The sequence below is a fragment of the Mobula birostris genome, chromosome 5 (genome assembly GCF_030028105.1).
Source record: "Mobula birostris isolate sMobBir1 chromosome 5, sMobBir1.hap1, whole genome shotgun sequence".
Taxonomy (NCBI): domain Eukaryota; kingdom Metazoa; phylum Chordata; class Chondrichthyes; order Myliobatiformes; family Myliobatidae; genus Mobula; species Mobula birostris.
Window position 1 is genome coordinate 10016537 of NC_092374.1, and position 17221 is coordinate 10033757.

Sequence of the window (17221 nt, forward strand, 5' to 3'; positions counted from 1 at the left end):
TATATCTTACAGTTATCCAGCTGTGATATTAACTCCATTAACATTCCCTGATCTGCTCGGCAATTCACAAAGAACTTCCGCTGATGCCCCACCTCCCCCTTGTACCCCATCCGTTATTTATTTATATACACACATTCTTTTTCTCTCTCTCCTTTTTCTCCCTCTGTCCCTCTGACTATACCCCTTGCCCATCCTCTGGGTTCCCCCTTCCCTTGTCTTTCTCCCCGGACCCCTGTCCCATGATCCTCTCATATCCCCTTTTGCCAATCACCTGTCCAGCTCTTGGCTCCATCCCTCCCCCTCCTGTCTTCTCCTATCATTTTGGATCTCCCCCTCCCCCTCCCCCTCTCAAATCTCTTACTAGCTCTTCTTTCAGTTAGTCCTGACGAAGGGTCTTGACCTGAAACATCGACTGTACCTCTTCCTAGAGATGCTGCCTGGCCTGCAGCGTTCACCAGCAATTTTTATGTGTCATTATATGTCCATTTGTTTTACTCTCTAACTACCCCTCTTAATCTATCAGTGAGACTCCATTTTTCAGACTGTAGGAGCCATGCATCTATTTTCTGTCTGTATTGTATGTTGTGGTGTGTAAATGATGGTTATCTGTCATGTGTTTTCTGTCTGTATTGTATGTTGTGGTGTGTAAATGATGGTTATCTGTCATGTGGGTTGGGGTGCAGTAGATGCAAATGAGTATAGTTATGTATTTATGCTTTGGGTTAGTTAGTTGTTAGCCAGAGAAAGTGAGCCACAGGGAATGATGTTTTTTCTTAACCACTTATTACACTTAAATACGCTAACTTCACAAATTGGAATGCTAATTTAGGTTGACCGCTAATTACGCTAAGTATCATTTAGTTGTATCGCTAATTAGAATGCTTAGTTATACTGATCTGAATGCTAAGGTCGTTATATCGCTAATTTAGTCCTCGTTAGCTTTTTATCGCTACAAGAACATTTGTCTCTGCTCCTGGGCCTTACGGTCTGATTAGAACTCAGCTCGTGCTTCTTCTCCCCTGAATAAATGGAACAGACGAGAGTGGAAGTGAGAGAAATGAACCGAACACTTGCATGCCTCTGATAATGAAGAACACTTTCTTCTCTCCTAGGAACATCTCTTGGAAGCTAACGCTGACCAGTTCCGATGTGCCATCCCGCAGGAATCCAGCAAGAAAAAGGTACTTTTCTCTGTTATATGTTTTAATTGAAATTTGCTTTATGATTTATTCTTTGTGAAAAGCTTTTGTCTGCGTGTCATCCAGACAGATCATCGATCACATCTGTATATTGAGATAGTGCAAAAGGAAAGGAGAGGGATGCTGAATTATAACTCTACAGTCGGTGGGGAACTACAGTGCCAGGGTAATGGTAGTTCAAGATGACTCCAGAATGTAGTAACAGTTTGTGAGATCACCTCAGCAAATGTATTCATAATGTCAGAGAGTACTACAGTACGGACACAAGTCCTTTGGTCCTTCTCGGACTCAAACTTCTGCCTGTCTCATCTGTCTGCACCCGGACCATCCATATACCACGCCACACATTTTACTTAATTTCAGCTACTCTTTGAACATCTCCCGCAAATTAACCATTAGAAAATCGGGTTGGAAGAGTAAAGTAAGTTCATTTCCTGACCGGAGTCTGTTACAAAAGTGTCTTGAAATGAAAGATGGGGATCATTTCTGAAATCTCCCATTATCTGTCATCTAATAATATGGAAATCTCAATTGTCCGGCCCGTGTGTTCATCTGAACTGTGAGCTGGGGTCCAGAATGGGAGCTTGGGCTGGGGTCCAGAATGGGAGTTTGAGCTGGGGTCTGGACTGTGGCCCGAGTATGGGATCAGGAAAACCAGGAATCCTGAGCTGGTAGCAAGAGCCAGGATCTGGAGTGCTTGTTTACTTCTCACTCCCTTTCAACTCACAGGAGAAGAGAGGAGCAGCAATCCTAAACACAAGAGATACTACAGATGCATATCCTTAGCAACACACACAAATGCTGGACAAACCCAGCAGCTCAGGCCGGAGAGAAATAAACAGCCTACATTTCAGGCTGAGTCCCTTCATCAGGACTGGAGCAGGAGGGAGCAGAAGCCAGAATCAGAAGGCGGGGAGGAGGGGAAGAGGGAAGAAGGGGAGGAGTACACATGATAGGTGGAAAAGATAAAGGGCTGAAAAAGAAGGAAGACAGTGGACCATGAGAGGAGGAGAAGATGGTGGCGAACATGCGTCTGCGCAGCCCTCCGGTGAAAAATGATAATCGTATCTGTTAAATAGGGGCGGTGGACAATTCTGATTTGAAGGAGAACGGACGTGAAAGCACAGAGGAACATCTGGAGAAATTTCTGAAACGCTCGTTCGCTGCTGTCGTTACTGTGCGGTCGGGAACCTTTCGGAGGGTAGGCCTCAAAATCCTCGGCCTTGACTGCTTTTGGTGACCAAGATTGAGGTCGAATCGTTCGGACAGAGATGGCGCTCAGGACTCGGTGTCAGAGAGCTGATTAGAGCTCGAAGTTTTCGTTTGACTCAGAGTCGGATTGTGGTGGGCCTGGCAGGGAGAGTTTTTCTTCCCTCTCCCGTCTGCGTGAGATGTGGGACATTTGAGAAACTTTGAACTTTACTGTGCTCAGGGACTTCTTCATCAAGTTATGGTATTGTTACACTGTTTGTAACTATATGTTGTAATTATGTGGTTTTGTCAGTTTTTTCAGTCTTGGTTTGTCCTGTGTTTTGTGATATCACACCGGAGGAAATAATGCATCATTTCTTAATGCATGCATTATTAAATGACAATAGAAGAGGACTATGTGTCTTCATTATCCTAATCATGAGAGAAAGGGAAGGAGGAGAGGGCACCAGAGGAAGGTGATGGGCAGCTGAGGGGAAGAGAAGGAGTAAGAGAGGAATCAAAATGGGGAATGGAAAAAGAAAGAAGGGAGAGGGGGGGAAGAAATTTCCAGAAGCTCGAGAAACCGATGTTCATGCCATCAGTTTGGAGGCTACCCAGATGGAAGGTGAGGTGCTGTTCATCCAGCCTGAGAGTGGCCTCGTCATGGCAGTAAAGAAGGCTTTGGACCAACATGTTGGAATGGGAATGGGGAGTGGAATTAAAATGGGGTGGTAACTGGGAAATCACACCTGCCGCGGTTGGAGCAAAGATGCTCGACGAAGCAGTCCAGCCATAGACACACAGCCAGTGGCCACTCTATCTGGTACACCTGTACACGTGCTCGATAATGTAAACGTCCAATCAACCAATCACGCAGTTCCAACTCGCAGCATAAAAGCATACAGACATGGTCGAACAGTTCAGTTGTTGTTCAGACCAAACATCAGCGTGGGGAAGAAACGTGATCTAGGTGACTTTGACTGTGGAGTGACCGTTGGTGCCAGACATGCTGGTTTGAGTATCTCAGAAACTGCTGATTTCTTGGGATTTTCACACACAACAGTTTACAGAGAATGGTGCGAGAAACAAAAAAACATCAGTGAGCGGCAGTTCTTTGGGTGAAAACACATCGTTAATGAGAGAGGTCAGAGGAGAATGGCCAGACCGGTTCAAGCTGACAGGAAGGCAACAGTGACTCAAATAACCACACATTACAACAGTGATGTGCAGAAGGGCATCTCTGAATGCACACATTGAACTTCAAAGTGGATGGGCTAGTCGCAGAAAACCATGAATGTACACACAGTGGCCACTTTATTCGGTACAGCAAGTACCTGATAATGTTGTTTCTGAGTGTATTTTTATATAAAAGTTCAAGATTTAACATTGTATTTTTAGCAGTTTAATTGCTGACTAAATATGTATTTTCATTTATAGATCCACCGGAGGCAATGTCTCTTTCACATTCAGCCTTTTAATTATACATTGATGTGAGTGATAGAATTTGACAGAGTAACAGTGTGACCCTTTTAAACATCTCCTTCTACCACCTACACAAGCGAATTATAGCCACTTTTATGCCAAAGTGTATTCACACTGTTCTCTTCTCAGTTGCTATAGTTACTTACATGTCTTTTCTTTTGCAACCCTGACAGCGTGTATTGTCTGAAATTATGAAGGAGAAGGAGGCCAAGATAAAACCGATTCTTTACAAAGCACGGCACGTCCCCCAGCAGATAGTAAGTTGTCAAGTGGGTAATGTAAATGTACTCCGGCGTGGACATTGGATACTGATGGTCTGCTGTTGAATTCTGTCACACCTACAGTGACATGATACAGAAGCTTTGGACCACACATACAAAATGCTTGACGAACTCAGCAGGTCAGGCAGCATCTATGCAGAGGAATAAACATTGACGTTTCAGGTACTGACATGATGGGCCGAAGGGCCTGTCCCAAGTTTGTACAGAGAAAGTGAAGGAAGCAATGGCTGTGGTAGATGGGATATCTCCAGTAGAGTTAGGCTAATATTGTCATGGGAATAAGCTGTCGATGAAGTCATTTGAGGAGCAGATTAATGAGGGTTAACATGAACAGAGGAAATTCAGGCCCGGCGCATGGTCTCAGCCTGAAACATCAACCATCCCTCTGCCTCAAAAGGAGCTGTCTGACCCACTGAGTTCCTCCTGAAATTTGTTTTTAGCTCCATTTTCCAGTATCTGATGTACCTCGTCTCTCAAAAGGAAGATTGAAGTTGTAGAGTGAAGGTCTGCAAATGTCATGTCTTAGTGATTTTCAGAATGAGGTGAAGGGAATTCCAGTGTCTGTGATGGGTCCCTTTCTCTAACTGCCATTGTTTTATAGATTTCATCTTCCCTTGTTCTTTCCCCTGCCCTCTCTCCCTCCCCTCTCCCCATCCCCTCTCCCAATCCCCTCTCCTCATCTCCCCTCCCCTATTCCTCCCCCCTCCCTCCCCCTCTCCCTCCCCTCCTTCTCCCCGCTCCCCTCCTCCCCTTCCCCCCTCTCCCTCCTGTGCCGCCGCACTTGCCCCAGGTCCCTCCGCCTCCCCGCCCCTCTCCCCGCTCCCCTCTCCCCTCCCCCTTTTACCCCTCTTCCCTCCCCTCTCCCTCTCGTCCCTTCTCCCCCTCCCCTCTACCCCTCTCCCCTCCCCTCTAGCCCTCTCCCCCTCCCCTCTACCCCTCTCCACTTCCCCCTCTCCTCTACCCCCTCTCCACTTCCCCCCTCCCTCTACCCCTCTCCCCTCTACCCCCTCCCCTCTCCCCCTCTCCCCTCTACCCCTCTCCACTTCCCCCTCCTCTCTCCCCCTCCCCTCTCCCCCTCCCCTCTACCCCTCTCCCCTCTCCCCCTCTACCCCTCTCCCCTCTACCCCTCTCCCTCTCCCCTCTCCCCCTCTCCCCTCTCCCTCTCTACCCCCTCCCCTCTACCCCTCCCCTCTACCCCTCTCCACTTCCCCCCTCCCCTCTACCCCTCTCCCCTCTACCCCTCTCCCTCTCCCCTCTCCCCCTTTCCCCTCTAACCCCTCCCCTCTCCCCCTCCCCTCTCCCCTCTCCCCTCTACTCCCTCCCCCTCCCCTCTCCCCCTCTCCCCTCCCCTCTCCCCCTCTCCCCTCCCCTCCCCTCTCCCCCTCTCCCTCTCCCCTCCCCTCTCCCCCTCTCCCTCTCCCCTCTCCCCCTCTCCCCTCTACCCCCTCCCCTCTCCCCCTCCCTTCTCCCCTCTCCCCTCTACCCCCTCCGCCCTCCCCCACATTAACCTGTCAATCATCTACATAGCAACGCTGGGCTTGCCCTCCCGGGATATTTCCTCTTTCGTAGCCATTCCCCACCTCCATGTCAACAGCATGAAAACAAATGTGTTTGCTCACTTTGCCTGTTCTAACGAAGGGTCTCTGACCTAAAACATTGACTCCGCTTCCCTCCCCACAGCCGCTGAGTGACCTGCTCAATGTTTCCAGCTTCTTCTGTTTTTATTTCAGATTTCCAACATCTGTTATTTTATGCACAGCAGAAGCACTTTCAGCTACATGAGTTTAGACATCTCATAACAGAGAGGACTAATGATTTTCTTAGAGTTTGCATTGACTCCTTCCAACAATATCTATTCCATCAGGATCAGGTTTAATATCACTGACCTATGCCATGGAATGTGTAGTTTTATGCAGCCCAGTATAGTGCTAAACATAAAATATACTATCATTTACTGTAAGAAAATAGGTAAGGCAAGAAGAGAGGAAAAATAGTGAGGGAGTGTCATGGAGTTACGGACCATTCAGAAATCTGATGGCAGGGGAAAAGAAGCTGTTCCTAAAACAATGAGTGTGTGTCTTCAGGGTCCTGTCGCTGCTCCCTGATGGTAGTAATGAGAAGAGGGCAAGTTCTGGTGATGGGGGTCCTGAATGATGGATGTCACCCTGAGCCATTGCCTTATGAAGATGTCCTCGGTGGTGGGGAGGCTAGTCCATATGATGGAGCTGGCTGACTTTATGACCTCATAACACGCTGGAGGAACTCAGCAGGTTGGGCAGCATCGGTGGAAAAGATCGGTCGACGTTTCGGGCCGGAACCCTTCGTCAGGACTGTAGAGGGAAGGGGCAGAGGCCCTATAAAGAAGGTGGGGGGAGGGTGGGAAGGAGAAGGCTGGTAGGTTCCAGGTGAAAAACCAGTAAGGGGAAAGATCAAGGGGTGGGGGAGGGAGGCAGGGAGGGGATACGCAGGAAAGGTGAAGAAAGAATAAGGGAAAACACAATGGGTAGTAGAAGGAGGCTATATTGACTGTCCTGTTGTACATTTTGCATATTTAAACAAAGTCAATTCAATTCAATGATGTGAAATTGTCACACCTTGAACTGGCCACCAGAGGGAGGTAGAGATGACAAGGTCAACCTCTTGCTCACCCACCCTGTAGGTTAATTATTAGTTCATGTTTATCACCTCTGCCTTGTTTTTAACCCTCTCAGTTCCTTGTCCCTTATTTCTTTGCGCAGTCTTGGAATAATCTTTTGTCAGTGAAACCTTGCTTTTGTTTGCAGGAATCTCTATTTCTGGAACTTGAGTTAATATTTTTTGGATTTTAATTTGCCTGAGTCTTTTGGTCCCTCTGCCTGTACCTTGGCCGCGAAGAAGTCCAGTAAAGCCTAGTTGGATTTTTTCCCTCTAATTTTGTGTGCATTTTCTCTGCAATTGGGTTCACCGTTATTCAGTGTGAGAGAGTTAAAACTGAAGAAGTTACCTCGTCAACTACGACATGATTGTGGTGTTTCACTGCAGCAGTGTGATGCAAAGACATAAAGATAGTTGTAAATTACAAGCTAAATAAGTGCAAAAAAATTGGAATAGTGCAGCAGTGTTCATTGGTGCATCATATCTGATGGCGGAGGGGAAGAAGCTGTTCGTAAAATGTTGAGCGTGGGTCTTCGGGCCAAGTCTTGAAGATGTCCTAATTGGTGGGGAGAGTTGCACCCTGGCTACAACCCTCTGCATCCTCCTTTGATCCAGTATATTTTTACCACCATGCCAGACTGTGATGAAACCAGTCAGAATGCTCTACACTGTACATCTCCAGAAATTTATACCACCATCTGTGGAACAAAAAATGTTGCTCCTCGAGTTCTTTCCAAATCTTTCCCCTCTTACCTGAATGAAACGTTTGCCCTCTGGTTCATTGTTCCCCAACCCTGGGTGGGTGGAAAAGACTGGGTGGATTTATCTTATCTATGCCTGTTATTATCATAGACGATCACACATCAAGCCCATTCTGATTTATTTATCAAATACCTTGCATCTGTGCCCTCTGATTATCAGCCCATAAACACTACCTCACTACTTCTGCTCTGTTTTTGCGTTTTTTTTCAATTTATTTATATCTTATTATAATTTGAAGTATGTTTTATGTATTGCACTGTGCTGCTGCCACAAAACAACAAATTTTATGACATACATTCAGTGACCACTTTAGTAGGTACTTTCTGTACCTAATTAGGTTCCCGGTCTTCTGCTGCTGTAGCCTGTCCACTTCAAGGTTTGACGTGTTGCACGTTCAGAGACGCTCTGGTGCACACCACTGTTGTAGTTGTTGTTTGAGTTACTGTCACCTTCCTGTCAGCTTGAACCGGTCTGGCCATTCTCCTCTGACCTCTCTCATTAACAAGGCATTTTCACCCACAGAACTGCTGCTCACTGGATGTTTATTGGGAGTTCTCTGTGCCATTCTCCGTAAACTCTAGAGAATGTTGTCTGTGCAAATCCCAGGAGATCAGCAGCTTCAGAGATACTCAAAGCACCCTGTCTGGCACCAGCAATCATTCCACAGTCAAATTCACTTACATCGTATTTCTATTCTGATGTTTAGTCTGAACAACAACTGAACCACTTCACCATGTCTGCATGCTTTAATGCATTGAGTTGCTGCCACGTGATTGGCTGATTAGATACTTCCAGGTGTGCCTAATAAAATGGCCACTGATATAATAGAATGTTTTATATTTTGGGAGTTAACACAAGAATGGGAAATATGAAACAGCAGCACCCCAAGTGACTGCTTCTTGACAGCAATTACCCTCCGAAACCAGTTTGCCAAGTGAATGCTGCTTGCTGGCTGAGCGTGTTAGCTGTGTTGGAAAAGCTGTTTGCACCTTTTGATGAGCAAATCAGGATTTGTGCAGCCTATGAATTCAAATGGAAACGACACTGAATACTCTACATATCCGCAATGTGCCAAGTGAGGCAGACTTTTTAACTGTCGGTTTGACAAGATGCTTTCTTCACTGGTCCAGTGAAAGCAGAACGGAATTAAAGTGAGATTAGCTTTATTTGTCATATGTACATCAACACATAGAGTGAAAGCTGGTTTTCACGTCAAATCAAGTCGGTGAGAATTGTGCTGGACAGTGAGGATTGTCTCTCTTCCAGCTCCAACACAGCACGCCCACAGAACTCAGTGTGTCAGGCAGTACCTGATGGACAGGCGAAGTTTCAGGTTGAGACTCAGATGAAGTTCCATAGAGCGTGGAGACAGGCGCTTCAACCCAACCTCCAACCTCCACGCAAACCAGCTCGTCCCCACCTCCTGTATTCAGCCCATACCTCCCCAAGTGCTGCCCCTCCATGAACCTATCCCAGCGCTTCTTAAATGGTACTATTTTACCTGCCTTAGCTACTTCCTTTGGCAGATCTTTCCATATACTTACCACCCTCTGCATGAAAAAGTCTCTTGTAAATCTTTACCCTCTCATCCTAAACCTCTGCACCCTAGTTTTGGACTCCCTGCCCTGGGAAAAAGACGGTTACTGTCCACCTTATCAATGCCTTTTAACCACATCTTTATGAATACAATGAATTTTAAACATTTCAATAAGGTCGCTCCTCCGTCTCCTATGTCCCAAGGAATACAGACCTCGTCTGGCCAACCTCTGTCTATAACTCAGGCTCTCAAGTCCTGGCAACATCCTCGTAAATCTTGAAAACACTCTTTCCAGTCTAACCACATCTTCACTAATACAGGATGACTTGTTGTAGGAAGTTGCTGAGTTGCTCCATTGTTTGTGTGTTGCTCTAGATTCCAGCAACTGCAGTCTCTTGTGTCTATGAAATCACCAAGACAGGTTCTTCAGCAAACACTCTCTGGGCTGTAGCGGACTGTGTTCTCCCAGCAATGATTTGAAACAACTACAACATCTCGTAAGCAGCATTCTTTAAGAGGTGTAGAAGATTGTAGGAGGCATAGGTGGAGTGAATGGCCAGAGACTTTTGCCCAGGGCAGAAATGGTTTTTAATGTAATTGGAGGAAAGTATGTGTTGGGGGGAGGGAGGGGTGAAATGTCAGAATGAAGTTATTTACACAGAGAGTGGAGTGTGTGGAACGCCCTGCCAGAGGTGGTGGCCGTACATTGGGGACGTTTAAGAGATAGGCACATGGATGATAGAAACATGAGGGGTCTGTAGGAGAGAAGGGTTAGATTGATCTCAGAGTAGGTTAAAAGTGGCACAACAAGGTGGAAGAAAGGGTTTGTACTGTGCTCTAATGTTCCATGTTGTAGGTGCACAAAAGCTATTTTATTCGCTTGGGCATCTAAAATGTGTGAATATTTTAAAATTAGGATCAGGCGTTCAAGGGTGAAATTACTTTTGAACAGAAGGTGTGTTTTCAGGGAAATGTGGCAATGATTCTCCCAGAGATGGTGACTGGCGGGGATGAACTGGAGTCCAGATGGAAACGGTGCAAAAAACATTCACAGGAGTGTGAACAGCTTCGGAGGGTTTGAGGTTGGATAGGCTGGGACTGTTTCACCTCAGCTTCCAGCTTTAGAAGGCTCAGGGGCGACTGTATCAGAATTATCAGGGGCATGAATAAGACGGATGGTCAGAGCCTTTACCCAGTGTGGGAGAGCCCAAAACACAGTAGATAAAACAGTACGGTACAGGAACAGGCTGTTGGATCTGCTGATATTGATCGGAGGTTCTTCGGAGGTCAAATGAACCATACAATGTGGTGGTCAAAGCTGTTTCATTAAGTGTTACAAGAACAAACAGAGAAAAAGAGACACAAAAAAGAAGTCATTGTTGTTGGTCGTTTCACACTCATACTGGAGATAACAATATTTCAGTGATAACGATTAACCTATAACATAACCCGATTCAAGTGGTTCCCAGTTCAAGGTACATGTATTATCAAAGCATGTGTGCTATAGACAAACTTGAGATTTATCTCTTCAAACAAAGAAACCCATTTGAACCCATTTTTAAATAAAAGGACCAACAAAAACTCAATGTGCAGAAACAAACAAACCATGGAAACGACTGAAGTTCACGAAAGTGAGTCCACAGCCACGAAGCCAGTCATCACGGTAGCCCGTTAGTTGCAGGCCACAGCCTCAGTTCAGCGCAGAGATTAGTAAACCCTGCCGAGCAGCGAGCTGAACCAACTTGGCCCTTGCCTCTTCCCCTGACCTTTTCAATCTAGCCCAGCGCTTAAATCACCCAAATCTCGAGTCATTCCTCGCTCTCAGACCTGGGCCCCCACCACTTCGATACTCTCTCGGGCCCGGGCTCCACCGCCTGTGACACCTGCTGCAGGAAGATACAGAAGATTCTAGAAAATACAGAATTAGCTATCCTATATTTACAAGAAAATTTACTGAATAATCCCATGTATATTCAGTAGGTGATTATGTAAAAATTATAAGCAAGCATAGCAAAGTTAAACTACAGGTTGGGCCAGAATGACCTGTTACCTTGCAGTATCACTAAATTAAAAATAAATAAATTATATATATTTATAAAAAAATTTTAACCATACCTCAATGAATTAAACAGCTTTCTCAGCTTTGCAGCAGAGTTGTGCTGTTGTATATCTTTCACACTTCCTTCTTTGTGTCCTAATGTTCTGATTCTCACAGAGAAACAGTGAAAGGTGCACAGAGTAGGTATCAAACCTTCAGCAGCTGTTCTCACTCCCTGTAAGGAATGTGTTTTTGACACCTGCGTGTCTTCCGTATGTTGGCAGACCCCAGGCAGCGGGTAGCTCTGTACTTTGTTCCAAAGAAAGAAATGGGCCATTAACAGTGTATAAAGGAAAAGCCAATCTCATGGCATTCTCCGACTCCAAGCCTTTATCTGCTCCCAAGAGTTGGTCAGCTCATTATAGGAAGAGTCTGGAAGCTGCACCATACAGGCCCTTCGGCCCACAATGTTTCATACACTTATTTATTTATTGAGGTGCAACATGGAATAGGCCCTTCGGCCTTTCAAGCCACATCGCCAGCAACCCCTGATATCACCCGAGCCGCATCACAGGCCAGTTTATGATGACCAATTAACCTACCAACCAGCATGGCTTTGGACTGTGGGAGGAAACCAGAGCACCTGGTGGAAACCCACGCATTCCACAGGGAGGACCCAGACCCTGGAGTTCTCCTTGTCATCCTGCCCCTGCAGCCAGTCCCGCTGAACTTGAGCCATTCCTTCGAAACATGCTGCACACCATTCCACACCACATAGAGCTGGACGAGTGCATGTCTTACGTGAATACAGACTATGCAAGGTTGCAACTGCTCCTTGAGTACTTGAAGGGGCTGCTCCTCACGATCTGATTGCATTTCAGCCCCACATTTCTGATCTTTGAGGACCCGGTGCGGCTGAAAGAAATAGGGACATCACTTAGGGACTTCATTGGTTCATACTCAGGAGTGGAAAAAGTGGTTGATTACAGACCCAGGAAATGGACCTTGCAGGGTGGCAGGATAATGTGGAGCCTAGTGCACATCCTTACAGCACTAGCAATTGGGGTTCATTTCCTGCTGCTAACTGTGTAGATTTTCTCCAGATGCTCCAGTCTCCTGTTGATTCCAAACGCATACCGTACTGGTTAGGGTTAGTATGTTGGCGCCAGAAGTTTGGCAACACCTGTGGCCAGGCAGCCCCCAAAGCCTTCCCGGACTATGTTGGTCATTGACACAAACAATGCATGTGACAAATAAAGCTAATCCTTTATAAGCAACACACACAAAACGCTGGAGGAACTATGCAGGTCAGGCAGCAACTGCGGAAATGAATAAAGAGTCAACATTTCGAGCTGCGACCCTTCTTCAGGACTGGAAAAGAAGGGGGAATTCGGCAGAAAGCCAGAGCGATGGACCTACCCAGACAGTCAGGGTTGCGGATCTCGGGCAGAAGGTAGAATCGAGCAGGGCAGGGGAAGGGAACGATGCCTACCCCTTTTCTGAGGGTATGTCCATGCCTGGACCTTTACCTTTCCATCCCTTCATTCTTTTGTCACTTCTAACCAGGTTCCTCACCATTGCTCCGAATATCTCTGAATGGTTTTGTATCCAGTTTGGTTTGATGAAGATCCTATGCATTGTGTAATATTAACATTGTATATAGAACAGTACAGTATAGGCCCCTTGACCCAGAATGTTGTGCTGATCCTCCAGTTTAATCGAAGAGCAACCTAACCCGTCCTTGCTACACAGCTCTCCATTTTTCTTTCATCCATGTGCATACCTAAAAATGGCCCTCCTGTACCTGCCTCCACCATGATATCCAGTGACATAATTCATGCATCCACCACTGAATGGGTAAAAAAACAATCTCTGACATCCCCCAATACTTTCCTCCATTCACCTTAAAATTATGCCCCTTTGTAACTGCTATTTCTGCCCTGCGAAAAGATCTCCAGCTGTCCACTCGGTCTATGCCTTTTAGCATCTTGTATATCTCTATCAAGTCACCTTTCATGCTTCTTCGCTCCAAAGAGAAAATCCCTAGTTCATACATCCTATTCTCATAAGACATGCTCTCTAATCCAGGCAGCATCCTGGTATATCTCCTCTGCACCCTGTCTATGACTCTGCCATAGTTGGATGCATCAGCAAGGGAGATGAGGCTGAGTACAGGGCTACGGTAGGAAACTTTGGCACATGGTGTGAGCAGAATTATCTGCAGCTTAATGTGAAAAAGACTGAGGAGCTGGTGGTGGACCTGAGGAGAGCTAAGGTACCAGTGACCCTGTTTCCATCCAGGGGGTCAGTGTGGACATGGTGGAAGATTACAAATACTTGGGGATACGAATTGACAATAAACTGGACTGGTCTAAGAACACTGAGGCTGTCTACAAGAAGGGTCAGAGCCATCTCTATTTCCTGAGGAAACTGAGGTCCTTTAACATCTGTTGGACGACGCTGAGGATGTTCTACGAGTCTGTGGTGGGCAGTGCGATCATGTTTACTGTTGTGTGCTGGGGCAGCAGGCTGAGGGTAGCAGACACCAACAGAATCAACAAACTCATTCGTAAGGCCAGTGATGTTGTGGGGATGGAACTGGACTCTCTGACGGTGGTGTCTGAAAAGAGGATGCTGTCCAAGTTGCATGCCATCTTGGTCAATGTCTCCCATCCACTACATAATGTACTGGGTGGGCACAGGAGTACAATCAGCCAGAGACTCATTCCTCTGAGATGCAACACAGAGCGTCATAGGAAGTCATTCCTGCCTGTGGCCATCAAACTTTACAAATCCTCCCTTGGAGGGTCAGACACCCTGAGCCAATAGGCTGGTCCTGGACTTATTTCATAATTTACTGGCATAATTTACATATTACTATTTAACTATTTATGGTTCTATTACTATTTATTATTTATGGAGCAACTGTAACGAAAACCAATTTCCCCAGGGATTAATAAAGTATGACTATGACTAAAATTTCCACATCCTTCCTATAGTGAGGCGACCAGAACTGAGCACAAATTGCCATTATAAACGTAAGAGATTCTGCAGATGCTGGAAATGCAGAGTAACATGCTGGAGGAACTCAGCAGGTTAGGCAGCATCTACAGAGAGGAATAAACAGTTGACATTCTGGGCTTCATCAGGACTATTTGTTGAATTCCTCCAGTGTTTTGTGTCTGTTCCTACATTGCTATTAACTTGACCACTTTTTTTCCTTTCGTGAAACTTGTTGGTTATCAGTTAGGATTATTACAGCCATGATACACAATTATTAAAACACAAATGGATTAATAACGCAAAAAGGAAAACAATGAATGAAGCAGTGTTTATATTTTCTTTTGTTAAACAGACTGAAAATATTCCAATAAAAATGAACACAGCTGCCATCCTGAGAGAAAATGTCCTTTACCAACGGAAAGTGAAAGAAGATCTCCAAAGGTAGTGTGCCTTTGTTGTTCTCATGAAGTCACAGAGCAGAAACGGGTCCTTTGGCTCATCTAGACCATGTCAAGCTGTTACTCTGACCCGTCCATTCGACCCATACCAGGACCATCACCCTCCATGCCCCTCCCATCCATGTACTTACACAAACGTCTCCTGAATGTTGCAATCAAACCCACATCCGCCACTTCCACTGGCTGCTCGTTCCTCACTCATATCACGCCTGAGTGAAGAAGCTCCCCTTACATATTTCAACTTTCACCTTTAATCTATAACCTCCAGTTCTAGTTTCACTCAATCTCAGTGAAAAAAAAACCTGCTTGCATTTACCCAATCTATACGCTCATAATCTCTGCCACAGTAAACAGCTAAGGCTTGTTCATTAGCTATATTTAAGAGGGAGTTAGATATGGCCCTTATGGCTAAAGGGATCAGGGGGTATGGAGGGAAGGCTGGTACAGAGTTCTGAGTTGGATGATCAGCCATGATCGTACTGAATGGCGGTGCAGGCTCGAAGGGCCGAATGGCCTACTCCTGCACCTATTTTCTATGTTTCTATGTTTCTATAATCTTTTATACCTCTACCAAATCTCCCCTCTTTCTCCTACACTCCAGGGAATAAAGTTATAATCTATTCAACCTTCAATTATCACTCAGGTCCACAAGTCCCAGGAACATTCTTTTAAATTTTCTCCATAATTTTTCAATCTTATTGATATCTTTCCTGTACGTAAGTGACCAGATCTGCACACAATACTGAAGATTTGGCCTCACCAACATATTATACAACTTCAACACAACATTGCATTTCTTGTACTCAGTAACCTGATTTCTGAAGGCCAATGTGCCCAAAGCTCTCTTTATGACCTGTCTGTCTGTGACACCACTTTCAAGGAGTTATGGACCTGTATTCTCATTGATTTATAAATTGGATTTTATAATATCCTGTTTCTACCAGACAGATAAGAAGCCTGATGTCCAAAATTACATGCATCTGACTGGAAACACCAGTGACGTTCACAATACTAAGTCAGGAGTATCAATATTACCCAGCTGAAGAACTCAAATCAACTTCATTGTCATACGCATCAGCACTGTACAGGTGTGCACAGGTGCAGTGAAAAAGTTACTTCAGCACCACAGGCACACACCATCAGATAAGCAATATTTTCAAGAAAAACATATTATACAATTCTGTAAAATTTATATAAGAAAGAACACAATTAGGAAATAAACCTGAATATTTTGGTGCAAATTGGTCATAGTTTTGCTGTACTGTGAAAAATAGCCTATTGCAGCAGCAGTTACAAATATGGGAAACATGTCAGCATAATAATAACTTAACATAAATTATCCATAATTTGCATAACATAATGTGCAAGTTGAGAGAGAGAAAGAAGTGGGCTCGTGTCGGGGAAGGGTCACGCAGAACCTGATGGCAATGGTGAAGAAGCCGTTGTTGAACCTTGAGGTCTGGGTCTTCAGGCTCCTGTACCCCCTGCATAATGGCAGCATTGAGACGATGACCTGGACGGTAGGGGTCCCTGATAACGGATCTCACGTTCCTGAGACATTACTTCTTGCAGATGTTGTTCACGGTGGGAAGAGGTGCATCCACACTCTGCAGCCTTTTGTGTTCCAATGCCCTGCAGGCTGCATCCCAGGCTGTGACACAACCAGTCCAAATACTTTCTACTGTACACCTTTAGAAGTCGGTCAGAGTTTTTGATAATATGTTTAATCTTAGGCGACCCCACTGAAGAGAAATCGTAGACCAGACCCCTGTACCACCTACACCATCCCTCAGATAAAGAGCTGCAAAGGACTGAGAAATCCTTTAGTGTTACCCTCACCTGGATCTCCTCCATTTCCTACTGTGACTTCAGGCTCCTGTACCACCTCCTTTACTGTAGCAATAAGAAGAGGGAAAGTCCTTAATGCTGGGGAGGCTAGTGCTCATGAATCTAAAATCTTCTGCACCTTTTTTCTGATCCTGTGAAATGGCCACTGGATACCAGACAGCGATGCAGCCAATCAGAATGCTTTCCACAGTACATCTGTAGAAAGTTGTGAGTGTCTGTGGTAACATACCAAGTCTCCTTAAACTCCTAATGAAGTGTAGCCACTGCTGTGCTTTCTTTGTAATTGCATCAATATGCTGGGCCCAGGATAGATCTTCAGAGATGTGGACACCCAGGAACGTGAAACTCACCCTTTCCACTGCTGATCCCTTGATGAGGACTGGTGTGTGTTCCTTGACTTCCCCTTCCTGAAGCCCACAATCAGTTCCTTGTCCTTACTGAGTTTGAGTGCAAATTTGTTGCTGTGACCCCACTCAACCAGCTGATCATTGCGCTCTTGTATGCCTCCTCGTTCATCATCTGAAATTCTGTCAACAATAGTTGTGTGGTCAGCAAATTTTACATGGTGTTTGAGCTGTGCCTCGCCACACAGTGATGGGGGTAGAGAGAATAGATCGGTGGGCTAGGCATGCATCCTTGAGGTGAGCCAGTGTTGATTGTCAGCGAGGAGATGGTATGTCCAGTCCACATTGACTGCGGATTAGTGAGAAAATGAAGGATCCAGTTGCAGAGGAAGGTACGGAGGCCCAGGTTTTGGAGTTTGTTGATTAGAACTGAGGGTATGATTG

The 17221-nt window shown here is 45.6% G+C and overlaps 1 protein-coding gene across 2 annotated transcripts in view; it reads left to right on the forward strand.

The window, feature by feature from the left end:
* cfap99 (cilia and flagella associated protein 99) overlaps positions 1–17221 on the forward strand; it is a 109623-nt gene that overhangs the window by 67889 nt on the left and 24513 nt on the right. For both annotated transcript variants that reach the window (XM_072257097.1, XM_072257098.1), the window contains exons 8-10: positions 1113–1181; positions 4046–4129; positions 14480–14568. In XM_072257097.1, the coding sequence (XP_072113198.1) occupies positions 1113–1181; positions 4046–4129; positions 14480–14568 (242 nt within the window). The remainder of the gene's footprint in view (positions 1–1112; positions 1182–4045; positions 4130–14479; positions 14569–17221) is intronic.